The sequence below is a fragment of the Ranitomeya variabilis genome, chromosome 5 (genome assembly GCF_051348905.1).
Source record: "Ranitomeya variabilis isolate aRanVar5 chromosome 5, aRanVar5.hap1, whole genome shotgun sequence".
NCBI classification, from domain to species: Eukaryota; Metazoa; Chordata; class Amphibia; order Anura; family Dendrobatidae; genus Ranitomeya; species Ranitomeya variabilis.
This window is the reverse complement of record NC_135236.1, coordinates 481790508-481807665: the sequence shown is the minus strand read 5'-3', so window position 1 is coordinate 481807665 and position 17158 is coordinate 481790508. Positions and strand designations below refer to the sequence as shown.

Genomic DNA, 17158 nt, shown 5'->3' with positions numbered 1-17158 from the left:
TTATTATTATTTTTTTTGCTTGTGTATGTATACCTTAAATCTCCGACCCGTCACCGAGCTCCGGTACATTTTTCTTGTACTCTTCTAATGGCAATTGCCAGTTTTCACTCTATTGTGTTTACTTGTTCTTTATATTGACAGTCGGCAGCATAAGCCTTTTAGACAACAAAGGCGAGCAGCTCTACAGCCAATCTGCGATAAAAGGGGGAAAAATGAAATCACTATGGAAACTGGAGGAAGGATCTAACAGCTTTCTTTTAGAATAAATGTCTGATGTTTGTGACTTCAGGGAAATAAAATTCCTATATTTGTACGATGTTATCGTTAATGTTTTGTTATGGCAAATTTTTCGAATCATCTGACCTTGACTTTATTAAGTGAGCCCTTTACTGAAATAGCTACTGTTTTGTACTAGGGAAAAAAAAAACAAGAATGTGATGATGGGAGGAGGGTAGAGAAAGCCTGCTTCTTAAATGATTATTTTTTAAATCACACAGAGCTCCTGGGTCTTGGAATGAAGACCACTGTGAGTTTTTCAGCAATGCAGCAACCCGGGGAACTGAACGCCAGTCAGAAAACAGTGTATCATCCAATTGCATGCCTGCCTTTGATGTTGGACTGAGAAACTCAGAACCTCTCCCTCCAATCCAGAAGCAAATAAATACTAAGGAGAAGAGACATCCCTCGATTCAGTGCACAGACACTCAGAGACACAAAAACCGAGGCTGCTGTCATTCTAAGGGCACAAATGAACCTGTTTGGATTGCAGACTGCAGCAAATACCTGTCTCCCCATAGGAGTTTGCCACTTCTTTCAACATCATCAGACAATGCAGAGAGCTTTGGCTTACACAGGCCACTGTCTTTAGCTCCAGACAAAGCCAGTCATTCTTTCAGCACACCTGCAACTGAGCAGCACAGGGGACAAGAGGGGACTAAACACACCACTCAGCCTGAAACCCATTCAGTCTCTACCAATTCTCACAAGAAGAGAAAGAACAAGCACCATGGTAAGTGAAACCAACACATCATGTATTACAAGAAAATATAGTTATCTGGAATCCTGCTCCCAGCTTATTTACAAATGTCTTATTCTATCATAGCAATAAAAATAAAATATTAAGTGTATATATCTGCAATTTTAAGAATGATATAGCTTTTTAAAAAAAGTAAATGATGAAGATGTGTGTTGTGTAGCATTTAATTAAAAAAAATGATATTTTTAATTTTTACAATATTTTTCACTATTTTTCACTTTTCATTTCAAACTTTAATCAAAGGTTGTGCTGCAGAGGACTGGAGAGAGCACGATGCAGCTACCAAGGAAGCTCTGTGTGTACTGTTCCCTCCACCAACCTACTCCACACATGGCCTCTCCAGACCGGCTTCACCAACTGAAGGGCATCTGTACCGGTAAGTTTGCCAAGCTAGTCCAATCACCTTCCATGAAATCACATCATTTATTTCACTTCACTTACATTGTAACACATCATCTTAGATGTTGTCCATTATAACAATATCCATTTGCATTAATCCTATTGTATTTTTTCATTTATTATTCCATTTTCTTGTGCTGTCAATCATCATTAATCCCTGTTGTGTAAAGTTAATACCCACAATGCCTTTTCAACAAAAAGTCTAAAGTATAGATGGTCCATTAATCTAAGCAAACCCATATTCATCATACTGTTTTCCAAATTGCTGTTTATTAAGCATGCATTGTGCCTCATAATTGCTAGTTCTGAATAATAAATCTCCTCTATTATATTCAAATAGAAAAGGGAAGCTTTTCTATACATTTATTTTCGCAAAGGAGCTACATAGGAAGGTCTAAGATTATGGAGCCACTGATTAAATAATAATAAAGCACACTGCAAAAAATGTCCAAAATGATCCCATGTTCTGTAATAGTCTCTTTTAGTCTTCACTTGTATGTTTTATTGTAAAAAGCCAGACATACCCTCACCATGGAAAGTTGAGTGTGGCTTGGAAAGAGTTATTAATCTCATTTTAATCGAAGGAATGTGCCAAATGAAAATACAGTTACATTGTGATTGTTTTATGTAATCTGTCACTCCGTATAATACTTCTAGATGATTTTTGTTCAAATTCATTGACTTCCGTAAGACCTGCTTTCTGCTTGTCAAATAGCATTAAGAGCAAAGGCAAGTGTAAAGCTTAACTAACGCAGTGTTATCTGGGGTCATAAAACTGCAACACAAGTGGCATGCCTGCTGTCTTACAATAGATGGACAAGAGCGAGCATCCCTAGCATAATCCACAAAATATAGTATTTTATGATTTTAGTCATAATTATCAGCCACAATCTTTTATTATGTATATTTATCATCATTTTTTTCTACAGCTTTCATATAAAGTGTTCTCTACATTATTCAAATCAGTATTCATTCCATTATATATATATATATATATATATATATATATATATATATATATATATATATATATATATATATATATACAAGACCATTGCAAGGGATGCATGCTACTCACACTGTGTATTCCTTAGTGATCACTTCTGTATGTTTTGTTTCTGTGCCAATTCAGTCTGTGTTAAACCGTGGACTTGTTAATGTGTATCTGTATAATGTGCATGTCATTAAAATCAAATATACTCATCTAATAGCAAAGAGCCAGCAAAGAAAAAAAAATATATATATATGTATATATATTCTACCGATTGTCTGGAAGATTTACGTCTTCCTTACTAAGGAGAGAGGTCACATGACTAAGGCTAGCACTAGTACTTCTGAGATTTGCCCTGGGCAGTTTTAGTGTAAGTATAGCCACATTGTAAGAATAGTAAGGATAGTAACATTACCATAGATTCTTTATATATCAAGCTCCCAAGATTATTCTTCAAGTAAGATACTTGAAAAAATTCATTATATTTACAAATATTTTCATTTGCATATAGTAAATGATGAGTTAAGAAGTATTCCTCTAATAATAGAACCACGCCAATCATACCATTTAATGAGCCTAATAGCTGCCAGCTCGTTAATGTCTGCTATCTCTTACTTTGATTGGTGCAGCATTCTGCTGACTGGCTATTGTGCCACTAAGAAACATACAGAAGCTAAGTCCAAGGATCACTGAAGAGTTAAAAAGAAAACCTAGGCATTTTCTTGCTGAGATCTGTCAAAGACTAAAGCGGTTGGCTTCATGTCTGCCTGTGGAACAATAGTTACCTGTACGCTTTATGGGCTACTTGGCAGACACCAGCAATCTGTAGAAGGTCTGTCTCTGTTAGACAGGATTCGATGAGAATCCCTAATGACAGTCTACCTTTCATTGAAAGAAAAAAAGGGGGGAAAAAACGCTGCATACCTACTTGATGAAGGACAGAACTTTGAAGCATTTACTTGGTGTGGCTTCCATTCAGGCTTGACTTGGCCTGAGGTTTGGGTTCCCAGTCTAGGAGTCAGCAGGCTATCACTTCCCTCTTCCTCCACCCCCTTGTATTGCTTTGCAGAGGCAGATTAGTGTCACAGCTGTAACAGGCACACAGTCATACACATTACAGATACCATCTCCATGGTGGCCAGGCAGCATGGATGCAGGACAATAGCGAAGACCACTGATATTTCTATTTTCATTTAATTTGTAGTTAAGGAAGCAGATTTCCATGTAATGGCAGAGCTAGTGTTACATTTTACTGGAATGGAATGGTCTTTGTTCTATAAATGAGAATAACTTTCCCGCACAGTGTCATTTCCAGGCTGTTACCAGCTTTAGAGCAAACACAATGAGACAGAAAAATACACATTATTCCTGTGAATCAGTCTGGCTAGTAAGCCTTAGGACCTTTTCATGTAGGGTACTATTATTTCAGCATTATTCCAGCAGCATGCCTTCTAATCAGCAGTATATGACATGGGGACACACTGCTCACAGCATACGTGCAATATTAAACAACAATCTTCTGTCATTTCAGTTGTAATTATTTCTACACTCTGTAAACTGTACTCAGGTCACATAGGTTTAGGAATTAATGAGGCTTACTGCAGGTTTCATACGGAACCATCTACGGCTTCTGCAGACGGAATTTGTTATTTTTTTTTTACCAGTGCAGAACTCATTTTGTGTTTGTAAGCTATATATAAAATATTAGCTGAAGAGAAATAACAAGATGAATGATCAGATAGAAGAACAGATAGACAGACAGATAGCTAGATAGGTAAATTGATTAGACATGCATGAAGTAGATTAATCTGAGGTAGATATGATACAGATGAAATATATAGATATATAATGTTATAAGCGGAAACAAAAGTAGAATAAGTATTATATATGAAATGGATAGCTTGATAGATACAGAAAGATAGGTTAAATATATTAGATTGACAAGCACAAGGATAAAAAGAGACTAGGTAGATAGATAGATATGGGATAGATATGGGATAGATAGATAGATAGATAGATATGGGATAGATAGATAGATAGATAGATATGGGATAGATAGATAGATTAGATAGATATGGGATAGATAGATAGATAGATTAGATATATCGATCGATAGAATGGTGATAGATGCTAGTTAGATATGAAATAGAAAGATAAGATATGAGAGATAGATAGATTAAATCTACAGAAGGATACATACATGTTACACAGATAATAGATAGATATGAGATAGAAGATAGATAGATAGATAGATAGATAGATAGATAGATAGATAGATAGATAGTGGTATAGATATTAGAGATTAGATAGATAGATAGATAGATAGATAGATAGATAGATAGATAGATAGATAGTGGGATAGATATTAGAGATCAGATAGATAGGTATGTGATAAATAGAAAGATAGACATGAGATAGATAGATTGAAATGAGATAGATAGATAGATAGATAGATAAAGATTGGATAGATGTATCGAAAGGTAGATAGATGAATAGATAGATATGAGATAAGTAGAAAGATAAATGGAAAGATAGATATATATATATATGAGATAGATAGATAGATAGATAGATGGATAGATACATAGATATGGGATAGATAGATAGATAGATAGATAGATAGATAGATAGATAGATAGAATGGTGATAGATGTTAGCTACATATGAAATAGAAAGATATGAGAGATAGAAAGAAAGATAGATTAAATATACAGAAGGATAGATACATGTTACACAGATAATAGATAGATATGAGATAGATAGATAGTTATATAGATAGATAGACAGATAATAGATATGATATAGATAGATAGAAATACAGATAGATAGATAGATAGATAGATATGGGATAGATAGATAGATAGATAGATAGATATTAGAGATTAAATAGATAGGTATGTGATAAATAGAAAGATAGATATGAGATAGATAAATTGATATGAGATAGATAGACAGATATTTAGATAGATGATAAAGATTAGATAGATAGATATCAAAAGATAAATAGATAAATAGATAGATAAATAGAAAGATAGATGTATATAAATGGATAGATAGATAATAGGTACATAGATAGATTGATAGATTGATAGATAGATGTTAGAGAATAGATAGATCTATTTATAGATGTTAGAGAATAGATAGATGTTAGAGAATAGATAGATAGGTATGTGATAGATGGTAGAGAGATTAGCTAGATAAATAGATATGACACATATGAATAAAATTCATTGCTAAAAAGATAGATATTAGCTAACATACTATTTTACACACTATTAAACAATTTTTAGCTGAAAAGAACTTAAAGATTTGCAAATTTTCTTTTGAAAGGAAACATTTTTTTTTTAAATAGTGTAAAATATTCTAATGTAAACCTATTTGGTTTAAAATTGCATTCTACATTTTATAATGTTTCTAAGGCTGCATTATTAGTTGACATGAGTAGAAACAAAGTAGTAATATTGATTTTAAGATAGAATTATTACTTATACCCCAGGGTGCTGGCAGCAAAGTCACTTAATGGCTTGAAATGAATATAAATGAGTAAGTAATATAAGGATGAAGATGATATAGGGGATTTTCTCACTATAATACCTTGTATAATTGGCATAGCACAATCTAATCTTTTTATTTTTAGCTTCCACACCAATGGGGATGGGAAGGGATTTAAGTCCAATTATTGGTTTTATATCGCCGGGAATACCATACTTTCACCTTGGACTGTTCTGAAATATTTAACCTTATTCCAGGCAATGTGGAGCATTCATGTAAATGCCTTTACACCTAATTAGGTCTTCAATGCCTTTATATGTTTCAGCTGCCAAACATGGGATTAATGTATTTTGCCTTTAAAAGAGGGAAGAAAAAAGTGGAAAGTTGTCATAGTAATTTTCTTTTAGAAAATAGGGAACACACTACATCCCATCTTTCATCTAGATCACCCCAGTAAAATGAGATGCAATGAGTCTGCTATTTAAAGGGAGATCCCTAGTGTTATAGTTAAAGCTCCAGACAAAGAGATGCTCTGTACAATGCATTATCGCTCTGAGATATCTTCAAAAGTTCTTAAGCTTTTGTCAGATAGGTCAAAATGTTGCAGAAAAGGGTTACGCCAAACTGAGGGATATGCAAACTATATGCAACGCCATAAATCTTCATAATTAGGTTGAGTGTGTCACAATTGCTAGATCTGACATGTATTTGTGCAAAAGATCAGCAAGCCCTGTTGCTTATCAAGGTCAATTGGTTTGAAATACATTATAGCCCCTTGCAGGCTACCTTGAGGATGATTAAATATAATAGCCCAATGCTAAGGCAATTATTCATTTCCACCACAGTAACAGCGGGTTTCTGTATGGCGAAAAAAGAAATGAGAGATTTCCAACAGCAAAGGGGGGAAATGTCATCTGCTGGAAAGAATAACATGATGGATACAATTTAGTTATCATAATGGTAACAGTTGCAATAAGCCTCCGTCCAAGTGATTGTTCTGTGTCCTATGGACGGCAAGTCATTAGAATAAAATATCTAGATGAGATGTGTGCTCCTGGACATTCTCAATTTCTGATTCCTAGGATACATTTTGCCCCTCTAGGAGGACACAATTTAGATGTAATTAGAAATGGTTCTTCCTATTCGGAATATGAAATGTCTCTATTTCGTATATGAAATTTACATTTTGAGGTCTTGCTCCTGTTCTTCTGTCGTCCTTCTCGAAAACAAAAAGCTGGAAGCTGAATTAATCTCTGCCGATTCCCTGATGACTTTATTTCATCCAATATTTATTAATTTCCATTGAGTACAACAGTAGCAGCAGCAATTGCATGCTAAGTGTTCGAGTCATACATGACAGAGAGGCAAATGAGGGTGAAAGACTGCAGCTCTGTGTAAGCAGAACTCCTCTAATTTATTTTTTATGCAAAGATTAATGTGCACCCAGCATGAATGTTTTGGTCTCCTCCATCATTACGAGAGAGAACTTTGGATCTGCATTACCTAGCAGTGTTACATCAATCAATCAGCAGGGTATGGCTGCAGAAATTCAGCAGGAACCCCACCTGAGATTGAGATCATCCATTTTACTAATGGGCTTCTCCTTTTTATATTGGTGCACATTACAATGCTATTTCCTAACGTGGAAAAATACATTTTTTTTGCTACCCGTGCTGCAAAACATTCATAAAACTGCACGTTCGCAGACAATACAGATGTATACATTCATTTACAAGTACAGAACAATGACATTTACCATAGTGCACTCTATAATTTATCCTGTCAATAATATATTAGAGTGCGACATTAAGGTTTAGCTGTTCTGATGGATTTTTCTGTAGAAACTGCTTGGATTTCATCCTGGTTTATAATGTGACTCTTTGAACAATAAAAAACACATTATTTTATTGTATTTTTACTTTTTACATTTTATAAGAAGTACAATTAAATGTTTAATAATAATATACTGTAAAATTTTATGTATACCTTCACCCACATATCCCAAAGACCCTGGGCCTCAATTCAAAAAATGTACCAACTGCATTATGCCAATTATAATTAGGGATGAGCCGACCTGTAGAAGTTTGGGTTCTGGTACCCTACTGAACTTTATGTCCAAAGTTCGGTTCGGGTTCCGAACTTGAAAATGAAACTGAACTCCATTGAAATGTATGGGGCTGGAAATATCTCCCTTTATCTCTATCTCCTCCTCCTAAACTTCCCCCCGGAACTCCAAACATTAAAACGGAGTTCCGTGAGTAGTCCATGTTCTGCGTTCAGCACCAGACACTAAGTGTCCGGTATGAACCCCAAATTGTAAAGTTTGGATCCGCGCATCTCTTCTTATTACAGCTGCCTTATTTTATGTGCCAGATCATTATTTTAGCACCCTCAAACAACTGGACCCTTCTGCAACTCCTTCTTCTGTACTACCTATAACTACACCCATGGCTACTATGTATAGTAGTATAAGGGCCTGTGCACACATTGCAGATGTGTCGCATTTTTTTCTGCGCAGATTTGTCACAATATTCTGCCACCAGCAAAGTGAATGAGAATCCTGAATTCTCATGCTGCTTATTTTTTCCTTGCAGGTTTGATACAGATTTAAATCTGCAGTATGTCAATATTTTCAGCTTTTTTGAAGAAGATTTCACCCATATTAATGAATGAGGTAAAATCTGCACCAATAACTCATGTAAAAATGTGGCAAAAATGCACTAATTTTTACCCTGAACCTATTTTTACGCAGTCATAAAATAAACTTTTCCATATCCCCCAAATATTTCTTCTATTCTAAATTACAGAATCCATTTATGTGTTGAGTATTTGTCTCTTTCCTCACATTAAATCATCATGGCCCAAAATGAAAGTGAAGGGGTAAAATATGGGGAGGGATTACAACAGTTAAATGGGTTGTCCTATCAAAACCGATATGTCTGGAGCTGTGTGACTGCAGACTTATGAATCCACCCAGCACATACAGTGTGATCTGCGGGAATTCACTGGTGCCAAACCAGGGAAAGGAGGGAATTTATGAGTTACACATTCCCCAGCCAGTGGGCGCGGCGTCACTCTCCATACACTTGTATAAAGTGATGCTGCGCCCTCTAGTCAATCACACCCTTTTGCCCTCTGTGTCAAGACATTGATGTATAACAGAGTACCTGAAGACTTATCAGTCTTTAACATAGAGAGGAAGACTAGTGAGACAGCAAAATACATAAAGTGTTTGTATACCGCCTACTGTATTCTCACCCATCCCTTGTAGACTGTGAGCCCTCGCGGGCAGGGTCCTCTCTCCTCATGTACCAGCTGTTACTTGTATTGTTTAAGATTATTGTACTTGTCTTTATTATGTATACCCCTCCTCACATGTAAAGCGCCATGGAATAAATGGCGCTATAACAATAAATAATAATAATAATAATAGTATACACATACAAAAATAGGAGAGACATGGCTGAACAACAGTTATAATTGGGCTGATATTTTACAGGGCTATAGTTTTGTCAGAAATGACTGTACAAATAAGTGATGGCAAGGCATTTGTGTATTAATATTATTATTCATTTTTATAGTGCCATTTATACCATGGCGCTTTACATGTGAAAAAAGGGCATACATAGACAAGTACAATAAACATGAGCAATACAAGGCACACACAAGTACAAAAGGAGAGATGACCCTGCCCATGAAGGCTCACAGTCTACAGTATATATGTCAAATCTTCCCTAAACCCATGCTGTGTGACATTATATGTCCCTATTGGTGGAAATAAAGGGACATAGAAGAATAAAAAATAATACAATACTATGAGCGGCCTGTTATAAGTCTCCATGCATAATGGAAGAAGCAGAAAGTCTACTTATAAAGTAAGTAGATGAGGCAGCAAATTAGGGTGAAGGAATTAGTATGGGGGGCATCAGCTACCCTGATATAAATTATAGAAGCAGAGAAATACAGGTCCAGAAACAGGTTTTTGACAATGGCAAGAGACAGCTGCCTCTTGCTATGAGTTCTGGACCCAAGAAGAGATGCGGGGAAGAAACACTTCTTGACCTAATTTTAACCAATAGAGCAGATTGATTATCAATTGTACATATTGAGGGTCACATAAGTGAAATTTATCACAAATTAATATGTTTTCTCTTATCTACTAATAAGATGTTTAGTAGAGGGTTAAAACTAGAGATGAGTGGATCAAATCAAATTGAAATTTGCCTGTCCGCACAGATTTTCCTTGGAAATTTGAATTGCAGAGAAGAATTGAATGTCATTTATTATGCTGTGAGATCTCTCCAAGGTTGCAAAGCCTCATAAAAGTATGATGTTAAAAAGAAACACCTAGTCTCACCTTACCACTCACCTCTTCAGCCTCTCAGCTCTTCAACGTCACCAGCCTTAGCATTTTATTACAGTTCTGTGAAAGTGTGCTTAAGATACAAATATTATGACATCAGGACACACAGTGCGACCTTGTGTGCACCTCCATTGGAACATCCTGTGCCTCTTACGTTACAATTTCAGCATTCGTGGCAGTGGTAAGAAGATGTGAGGAGGATCGGACCAGTGACAGTGAGGAGAAGAGTGATCAGAGAGGTGATCGGTAAGGTAAGTATAAGTATTTTTTCTATTTTTTAACCTTTTGATGTCAACCAGCTACTGCCATTTAGCTCAATCTGTGCGGAAGCCAATTAGAAAACTGCACATTTTGAAGAATGTATATTTTTGTATTACTGAAGTAGAATTCAATTCCACTTGAATATATTCACTCATCTCTAGCTACAAGGACACTGAACTTCAGGGAAGCTAAATTATATTGGCAAAAAGACCATAAAGTGGGACAATGTGCTAAAAAATTTAAAAAAAAACAAAGGAAATGGGACACTTTTATAAACATTCTGCAAAGGTAACGTGCCCAATATCTGCCTTATGGGAATTAACAATTTTTAGAGGAAGCCACTAAAGCTAAATGGAGCTGTAAGAGATGCAATAAATGACAAGAAGAAAGTGTTCAGAAAATTATAGCAAGAAAAGTTTACAAGGCATTAAATAATTATAGAAAAATAAACGCAAATCAAAACAGAAAAAAGTGAAAAAAAGAGACTCAAGGCCAAAGAAAGTAAAAATAATACAATAATATATTTTCATGTCAGAAAGAGTAAGAAACTCAAAAATGAAAGTTTTGACCCCACAAAAATAATCTGCATGAAATGGTGGTAAGAAGATCAATTAAATGTATTTTCTGCTGTATTTACCCAAGAAATCCAATGACACATGAAATGATCAGGGATACCATAAATTCTGCATTAAATGTTACCTGCTTAGCCTAGCAGGACAAATGGTGTCCCCTAAAAGATAATAAAATGTACAAATCGCCAAGTCCTGATGGCATGAGACTTAGAACACTGCAGGAAGAAAGTACCGTGATAGACAAATATTTCTAATATTCAATGATTCAATAATAACATGGTCTTTACCATAGGACTGGAACATCGCAATTGTGGTGCCAATATTCGAAAGGGAGTTAGAAATTGAGCGTGGAAACTGTGTGCCTGTAAGTTTAAATTCTACTATGGGCAAAGTCTTTGAGGGTCTTTTTAAGAGATGTGCACTATTCCTATTTCAATAACGGCCTGTAGACTTTGCTGATTGCTGATATATCTAATTTTTGGTGCGTTTTTTTTCCTGTTCAAATGTGTCAGAAAATCTCTAGGGGTTATTTTTGCCATGCAAATTCGGTGTAGATTTAAATCTGCAACATATCAATTCTTTCTGCATTTTTGCTGCAGATTTCACCTATACTAATTAGTAGAGACAAATCTGCCACAAAAACGCATGTAAAAAATCATCAAAAAGCTGTAAAAATGCACCTATTTTGTGCTGTGTTTTTCCTGCTAAGAGATGCAGAAATGGTACATAAATCAAATACTTAAAACATGTGAACATGGCCTAAAAATTACTTCATTGTCCAGTATTAACATTGGTTTTTGAGGGATCTGTCCCGTCAAACTAACAAAATCATCTTTTAGGAGCGGGTAAGTTTCAGACTGGACAAGGGTAAGGGCATTGATATTGTCTATTTAGCTTTTCTGAAGGCATTTAATACAGTGTCACATAAATGGTTGGTACATAAAATGAGTGAGATGGAACTAGGGTAAATTAACAGTGGGGCTCACCAAGTGTCAGTATTGGGCCCTCTTCATTTTGATATATTCATTATTGACCATGGATAGGCAATGTGGAATAGAATTTCAATACTTGCAGATGATACACGATAATCAACATGGGGAACAATATTTAATATTGCAGAAGAATTTATCTAAGCTAGAGATGTGGCCTCAGAATTGTCAATTGAAGTTTAATGTAGATAAATAAGAGGTTATTCAATGGGGACAAAAAATAAAATTTACAATTATGTGCTAAATGGCAAAAAATGGGGTAACATTGTCACTGAAACACACTTTGATATGGGTGGACAGCAAATCATGGGGTTTTTAAAAAAAGGCATAAATGTCTGTTCATGGCAAAAACATAGTTTTGCCTCAATACAAGTCACTAGTGCAGCCATACTTAGAATACTTTGTTGAGTTTTGCCTCCAGTGTATAAAAAAAGACATAGCTGAACTAAAGAGCATCCAAAATTATTAAGTGAATGGATGGGCTACAGTATCAAGACAGGTTATCAAACGTAAGGTTATTCAGTTAGGAAAATCGAAAGCTTATGTGCAAGTTTATAAATGGACACTACGGAGATCTATCCAATGATATTTTTACAACTAGGTCTGAATGATCAAAATAGATGTTGATTCTTCACTGTGTGAGCAGTGAGATTGTGGAACTCTCTGCCGCATAATATGGTAAAAATTGATTCACAAAAGCATTGAAGGAAGTTTTGGATGTTTTTCTTTAAAAATAAAATATTACAAGCTATGGGTCCTAGTGTCAATGATGGGACATTGATCAAGGGAACTAGCCTTATAACCATATGAGGAATTGAGAAATAATTTTTCTCCTCCTAATATTGGGCAATTAGTGGCTATCTTATGGGATTTTTTCCTCCTTCTGGATCAACATGTTAGATTATTTGTTAAAGTCACTGGACTTGACTCTCCTTTCATCTTTAAAACAAGGAAACTAAGAAACCAAACCTTCTCAGAAATACTGATTTATGAATAAGAGGGCAATAGAATAAGGAACAAATGTAGCTTCAATGGAACCAGGTTTTCTGACATTACTCGATGCCTCCTCAGATCAGCAAAACCTATTACAATAATACTTATTATTGAAAGGTGCTTAAATCCTAATGAATTTTCTGAATTTGTTTTAATTTCCTGAATATCACCATTATTAAGATACTGTACTATATAACACTTTTCAAATAACCATGTCACAAAAAAAATCTAAGGTAGAAGTCGAAGTAAAAAAGATATTACTAATTTGTCTTTTACATCAAAGCATTGATTGATTTAAAAAAAATAATTATCCACTTAGGCCACTTAAAAGTAAAGATAATACTGATCTAAACTGAGTTTATAATGAAAAATATTAATTATTGAAATTTGTACATAAAAATATGATTTTGCATTTAGATCTATCAATTTTGCCTTTTTTCTAATAAAAAATCCCTTTAACATTATTACACTTTTTGTGCTATGGTTATTATGGTATTGAGTTGAAACAGTCAGAGACCAACCGAAGTGATGCAACTTAGCCATTTTGGAAAAAAAATGCCCTGATGTTAATAAACTATGAGTAAATGTGCTACGTGCACATGAAGCATATTGGTGTTTTCAGTAATGGACTACGAGTTGGATGTAAAAATATTTTTACAATTAATAAAGATGAAGACTTTACATTTGCGGAACTGAATTTTATTCTGCAATTTAAAGTTAGCCATTTTGTCTTACATAAAAGTCAGTGATCCTAGCCCAAAAAAAGTCATTTATATACCTAAAAAAATAGAATAGAATATATTAGTAGTGCACCAATAGATCAACCAATAACTACCATAAAACAGAATATAGCAAATTTAATAAATATGCCAAATTTACAAAAGAATAGCTAGTTAATGAATTGATCAATCATCAGTAAACATGTTTATATTATGGAGGTGCATAATGAGAAATGCAGTTAAGCAGTTTTGTAGTAAAAAAACAAACATATTTCATAGGCAACTCATTTGCATATTCTAGAAATGTAACATTAATATATAGTAAGGCATAAGAAAAAAATGTCTTATCGACATGAACTAGATTAAAGTAATACAAAGTGCTGTTCCAGTGAACATCTCTGCTGGTCTTTGTTAACAGGCCACAGCAGTCATGACTATAGCACTCGTTACAGCTGCAGCCAATCACTAAGTTCAGCAGCTTTGCTGTCTACTTCTGAACAGCTTATATTATTATTTTAACAGGAAAAAAGCTTAAAGACTGAAGATACTTTTTCCTGGAAATTCATTTAAGCAGAATATAAAGCTTATCTCATTCACAGAATATCATGAAGCAGGGAAGAATTAATGTCAACCATTTATGATAAATATTTTGCTTGCATGCCAAGTGTTTGGAAATGGTATCTGGTCTTTCATCTAGGAAAAAAGGATATAACAAAGGTTAAGTGAACTGTTTCGGCACAATACCGCAGCATAACGCACCTATACTGTTTTCATTGCCAAGCTGACCATTAACTTAACTTTTTCAAATTGTGCACATATGGTTGTTGTGCCAAACAGCAACTCAATTTCTTCATCTCTAGTTAAATGTATGTGGGCTAACTTCAACAAATATGTCTGTAAGTTAAGATAAAACAGCAAAGATAACTTACAACTAGACTTAAAGTGTACCCTTCATGCTAATTTTTATTCATAAATCAATAGTACATTTGCAAATAAGAAACTTTATAATATATGTAATCAGACAAATCTGCTTCCTTGTCAGAATTGATCAGTCATTATCAAAATGTTAAGGAAAAATTAGTATTTACTGAAAACAGACTATTACATTATTGAGATAGGAGATTGCAGTTGCTCTGGATACATTTCTATGTAAATGGAGAAGGGAGGAGCTACGTACAGAGCTCCTCCTCTCCCTTCTATCTTATCAGCAGCAACTGTCATCTCCTATCTCAGTAAAGTCTGTCTTCACTGAATATGGAATTTTCTTTAGAATTTTGATAATGACTAATGAATTGTGGTGTAGAAAGAATCATATTTCTCTGATCAGATATATTACAAAGTTTATTAAATAAAATGTAAAATGACTGTTATTCTTTAAATAGCTGTTTCAGCACTGAACAGTTCCAAATTAAGATAGGTAATTTTGCTTTTTTTAATTATTTTTGACCCAAGGCTTCTTAGGAGGGTTTTTTTTTATCATATATTGCAAAAGCACTTAATTTTCCAAAGCTTATGAGATTATGAAAAATATTAATTTAGTTTGAAGTAAGAATTTCACAACTTTTTGACATCATAAATATGTTTATACTGAAAAGTGAAATTAATCATAAAATGTATCCTGCAGGCAGAAGAAAAATTGCATGTTAAGTCATGTATTGTTCACTGTCATGTACTTAAGAACATTATTAAGGATTCCAGATTGTTACTAACGTAAATAAAACACATTTTGAAGATTAGAAATTGTACTTGGTGTTGTACAGTAAGCAACACTAGTCTATGGGGTCATTTCATCAAAGTTTTGAATCAGCCTGTTCAAAATTGACAGAGATGGGGATGAGCCAGGGCTAGACAGTGGTTTGGCCTTGCTCACCTATCCAATTAATCAATATTGCCAGAGATTTATTTGCCAGAATTCATATTCCGGTCATAGAGACGCATGCCACTCAGAAGCGGCACCAAATTCATTTAGCGGCTAGCCCCTCATAAACGTATTGGGAATTTGGCGCCTTCTACTACAGTAAGACTGGTGTAGTGCGAATGTATGCTCCACTAGTCTTGATGAATCAGCCCGTATGTGTTTTATATTAGTTTTATAGGTGACACTAGAGTTCTAGTCCTCTTTCTCTTTGAAGAGACAATTTGCATATTTCCCAGAGGAGCATTCCAAAAGAAGAAACGTTTTCCCTTGAATCCTGGTCAGACGCCTCTCACACAGCCAAACCAGATCTCACACTTTGGCACTGATGAGGTGCAGTACCTTAAAACACAGTGTCTGCAAATTGAGATTCTGGTTTTGGCTTTTATCCTAAGTCATGTGACAAGGCTCATTAAAGGGTCAGCACTGACTGTTAGGATTGCTACTTCCTATAGGTGGCACTAGAGTTCTAGTCCTCTTCCTGTCTGAAGAGACAATCTGCATGTTACTTTTAAAAAAAAAATGAAATCGCAAGCCAGCAGACAATGGCAAGAATGTTGGAAACATTCACCAGATTCACTGATTGCAAATATACAACACCATGAGTTAGCCAGTTCATGTTACATTATTGCCGATCAAAAACAATAAAACCCCATTTCAGTGTTTATTTATTTACTTTACTCACTCATATAGTGCCATTCATTCCACAGGACTTTACAGACATTATTATCAAGAATATAAACAGTAAAAGAAACAGCTGTCCTAAGGATTCCCTCATTCCGGAACACTAAACCCCCTTGTAAGCATGACAGCCTTCACTAAAAACACAAAATATGTTTTCCAGGTTAAAACAGACTAAAATGAACAATTGAAACAAATTAATTTTAATCAACCCTGTCATAGTTGATGGATGTGGCTCAAACTTTTGAGCTTAAATTATTTACGATAAAGTGGAGCAGAAGAGAAGAGCTGCATATTTAAATATTTTATCTCATGAGCCATTGTCACTCAAAATTGAGAGACATAAGGGTACAACCATTTAAAACGATATATACAACCTCAGATGAACAACAAAACAAAAATTAGACTCTAATTATTTATTAAGTAGGCCAGTGTGTGAAAAATTAAGTACACCCCATGAAATAAATGGCTTTTTGAACCATCTCTAACAGCAAAAACATGAATCAATTATTTTATTCTTGACTTTATCAGTCTTTTATCTTTATTAGCTTGCTCTGGAGGAATTTTGGTCCCCATAATTTATGATTATTTTCTTTTATCCTATTCTGATGGATATTTGAAAGTGAGCTTAAAATGATTGTCCCAGGTTTTCACAAGCTTTATCTTTTGATAGATAGCCTCACATTTGACTCCAGTACACTTTCATATACAGAGGAGTTCTTAGCAAAATCAACTAATGTGTTTCTG

At 34.6% G+C, this 17158-nt stretch overlaps 1 protein-coding gene across 1 annotated transcript in view; it reads left to right on the top strand.

Moving 5' to 3' along the window:
* LOC143775062 (dynein axonemal heavy chain 3-like) overlaps nucleotides 1-17158 on the top strand; it is a 2972411-nt gene that overhangs the window by 446657 nt on the left and 2508596 nt on the right. Inside the window, exons 8-9 of the mRNA XM_077262897.1 lie at nucleotides 498-1009; nucleotides 1292-1412. Of these exons, the coding sequence (XP_077119012.1) occupies nucleotides 498-1009; nucleotides 1292-1412 (633 nt within the window). The remainder of the gene's footprint in view (nucleotides 1-497; nucleotides 1010-1291; nucleotides 1413-17158) is intronic.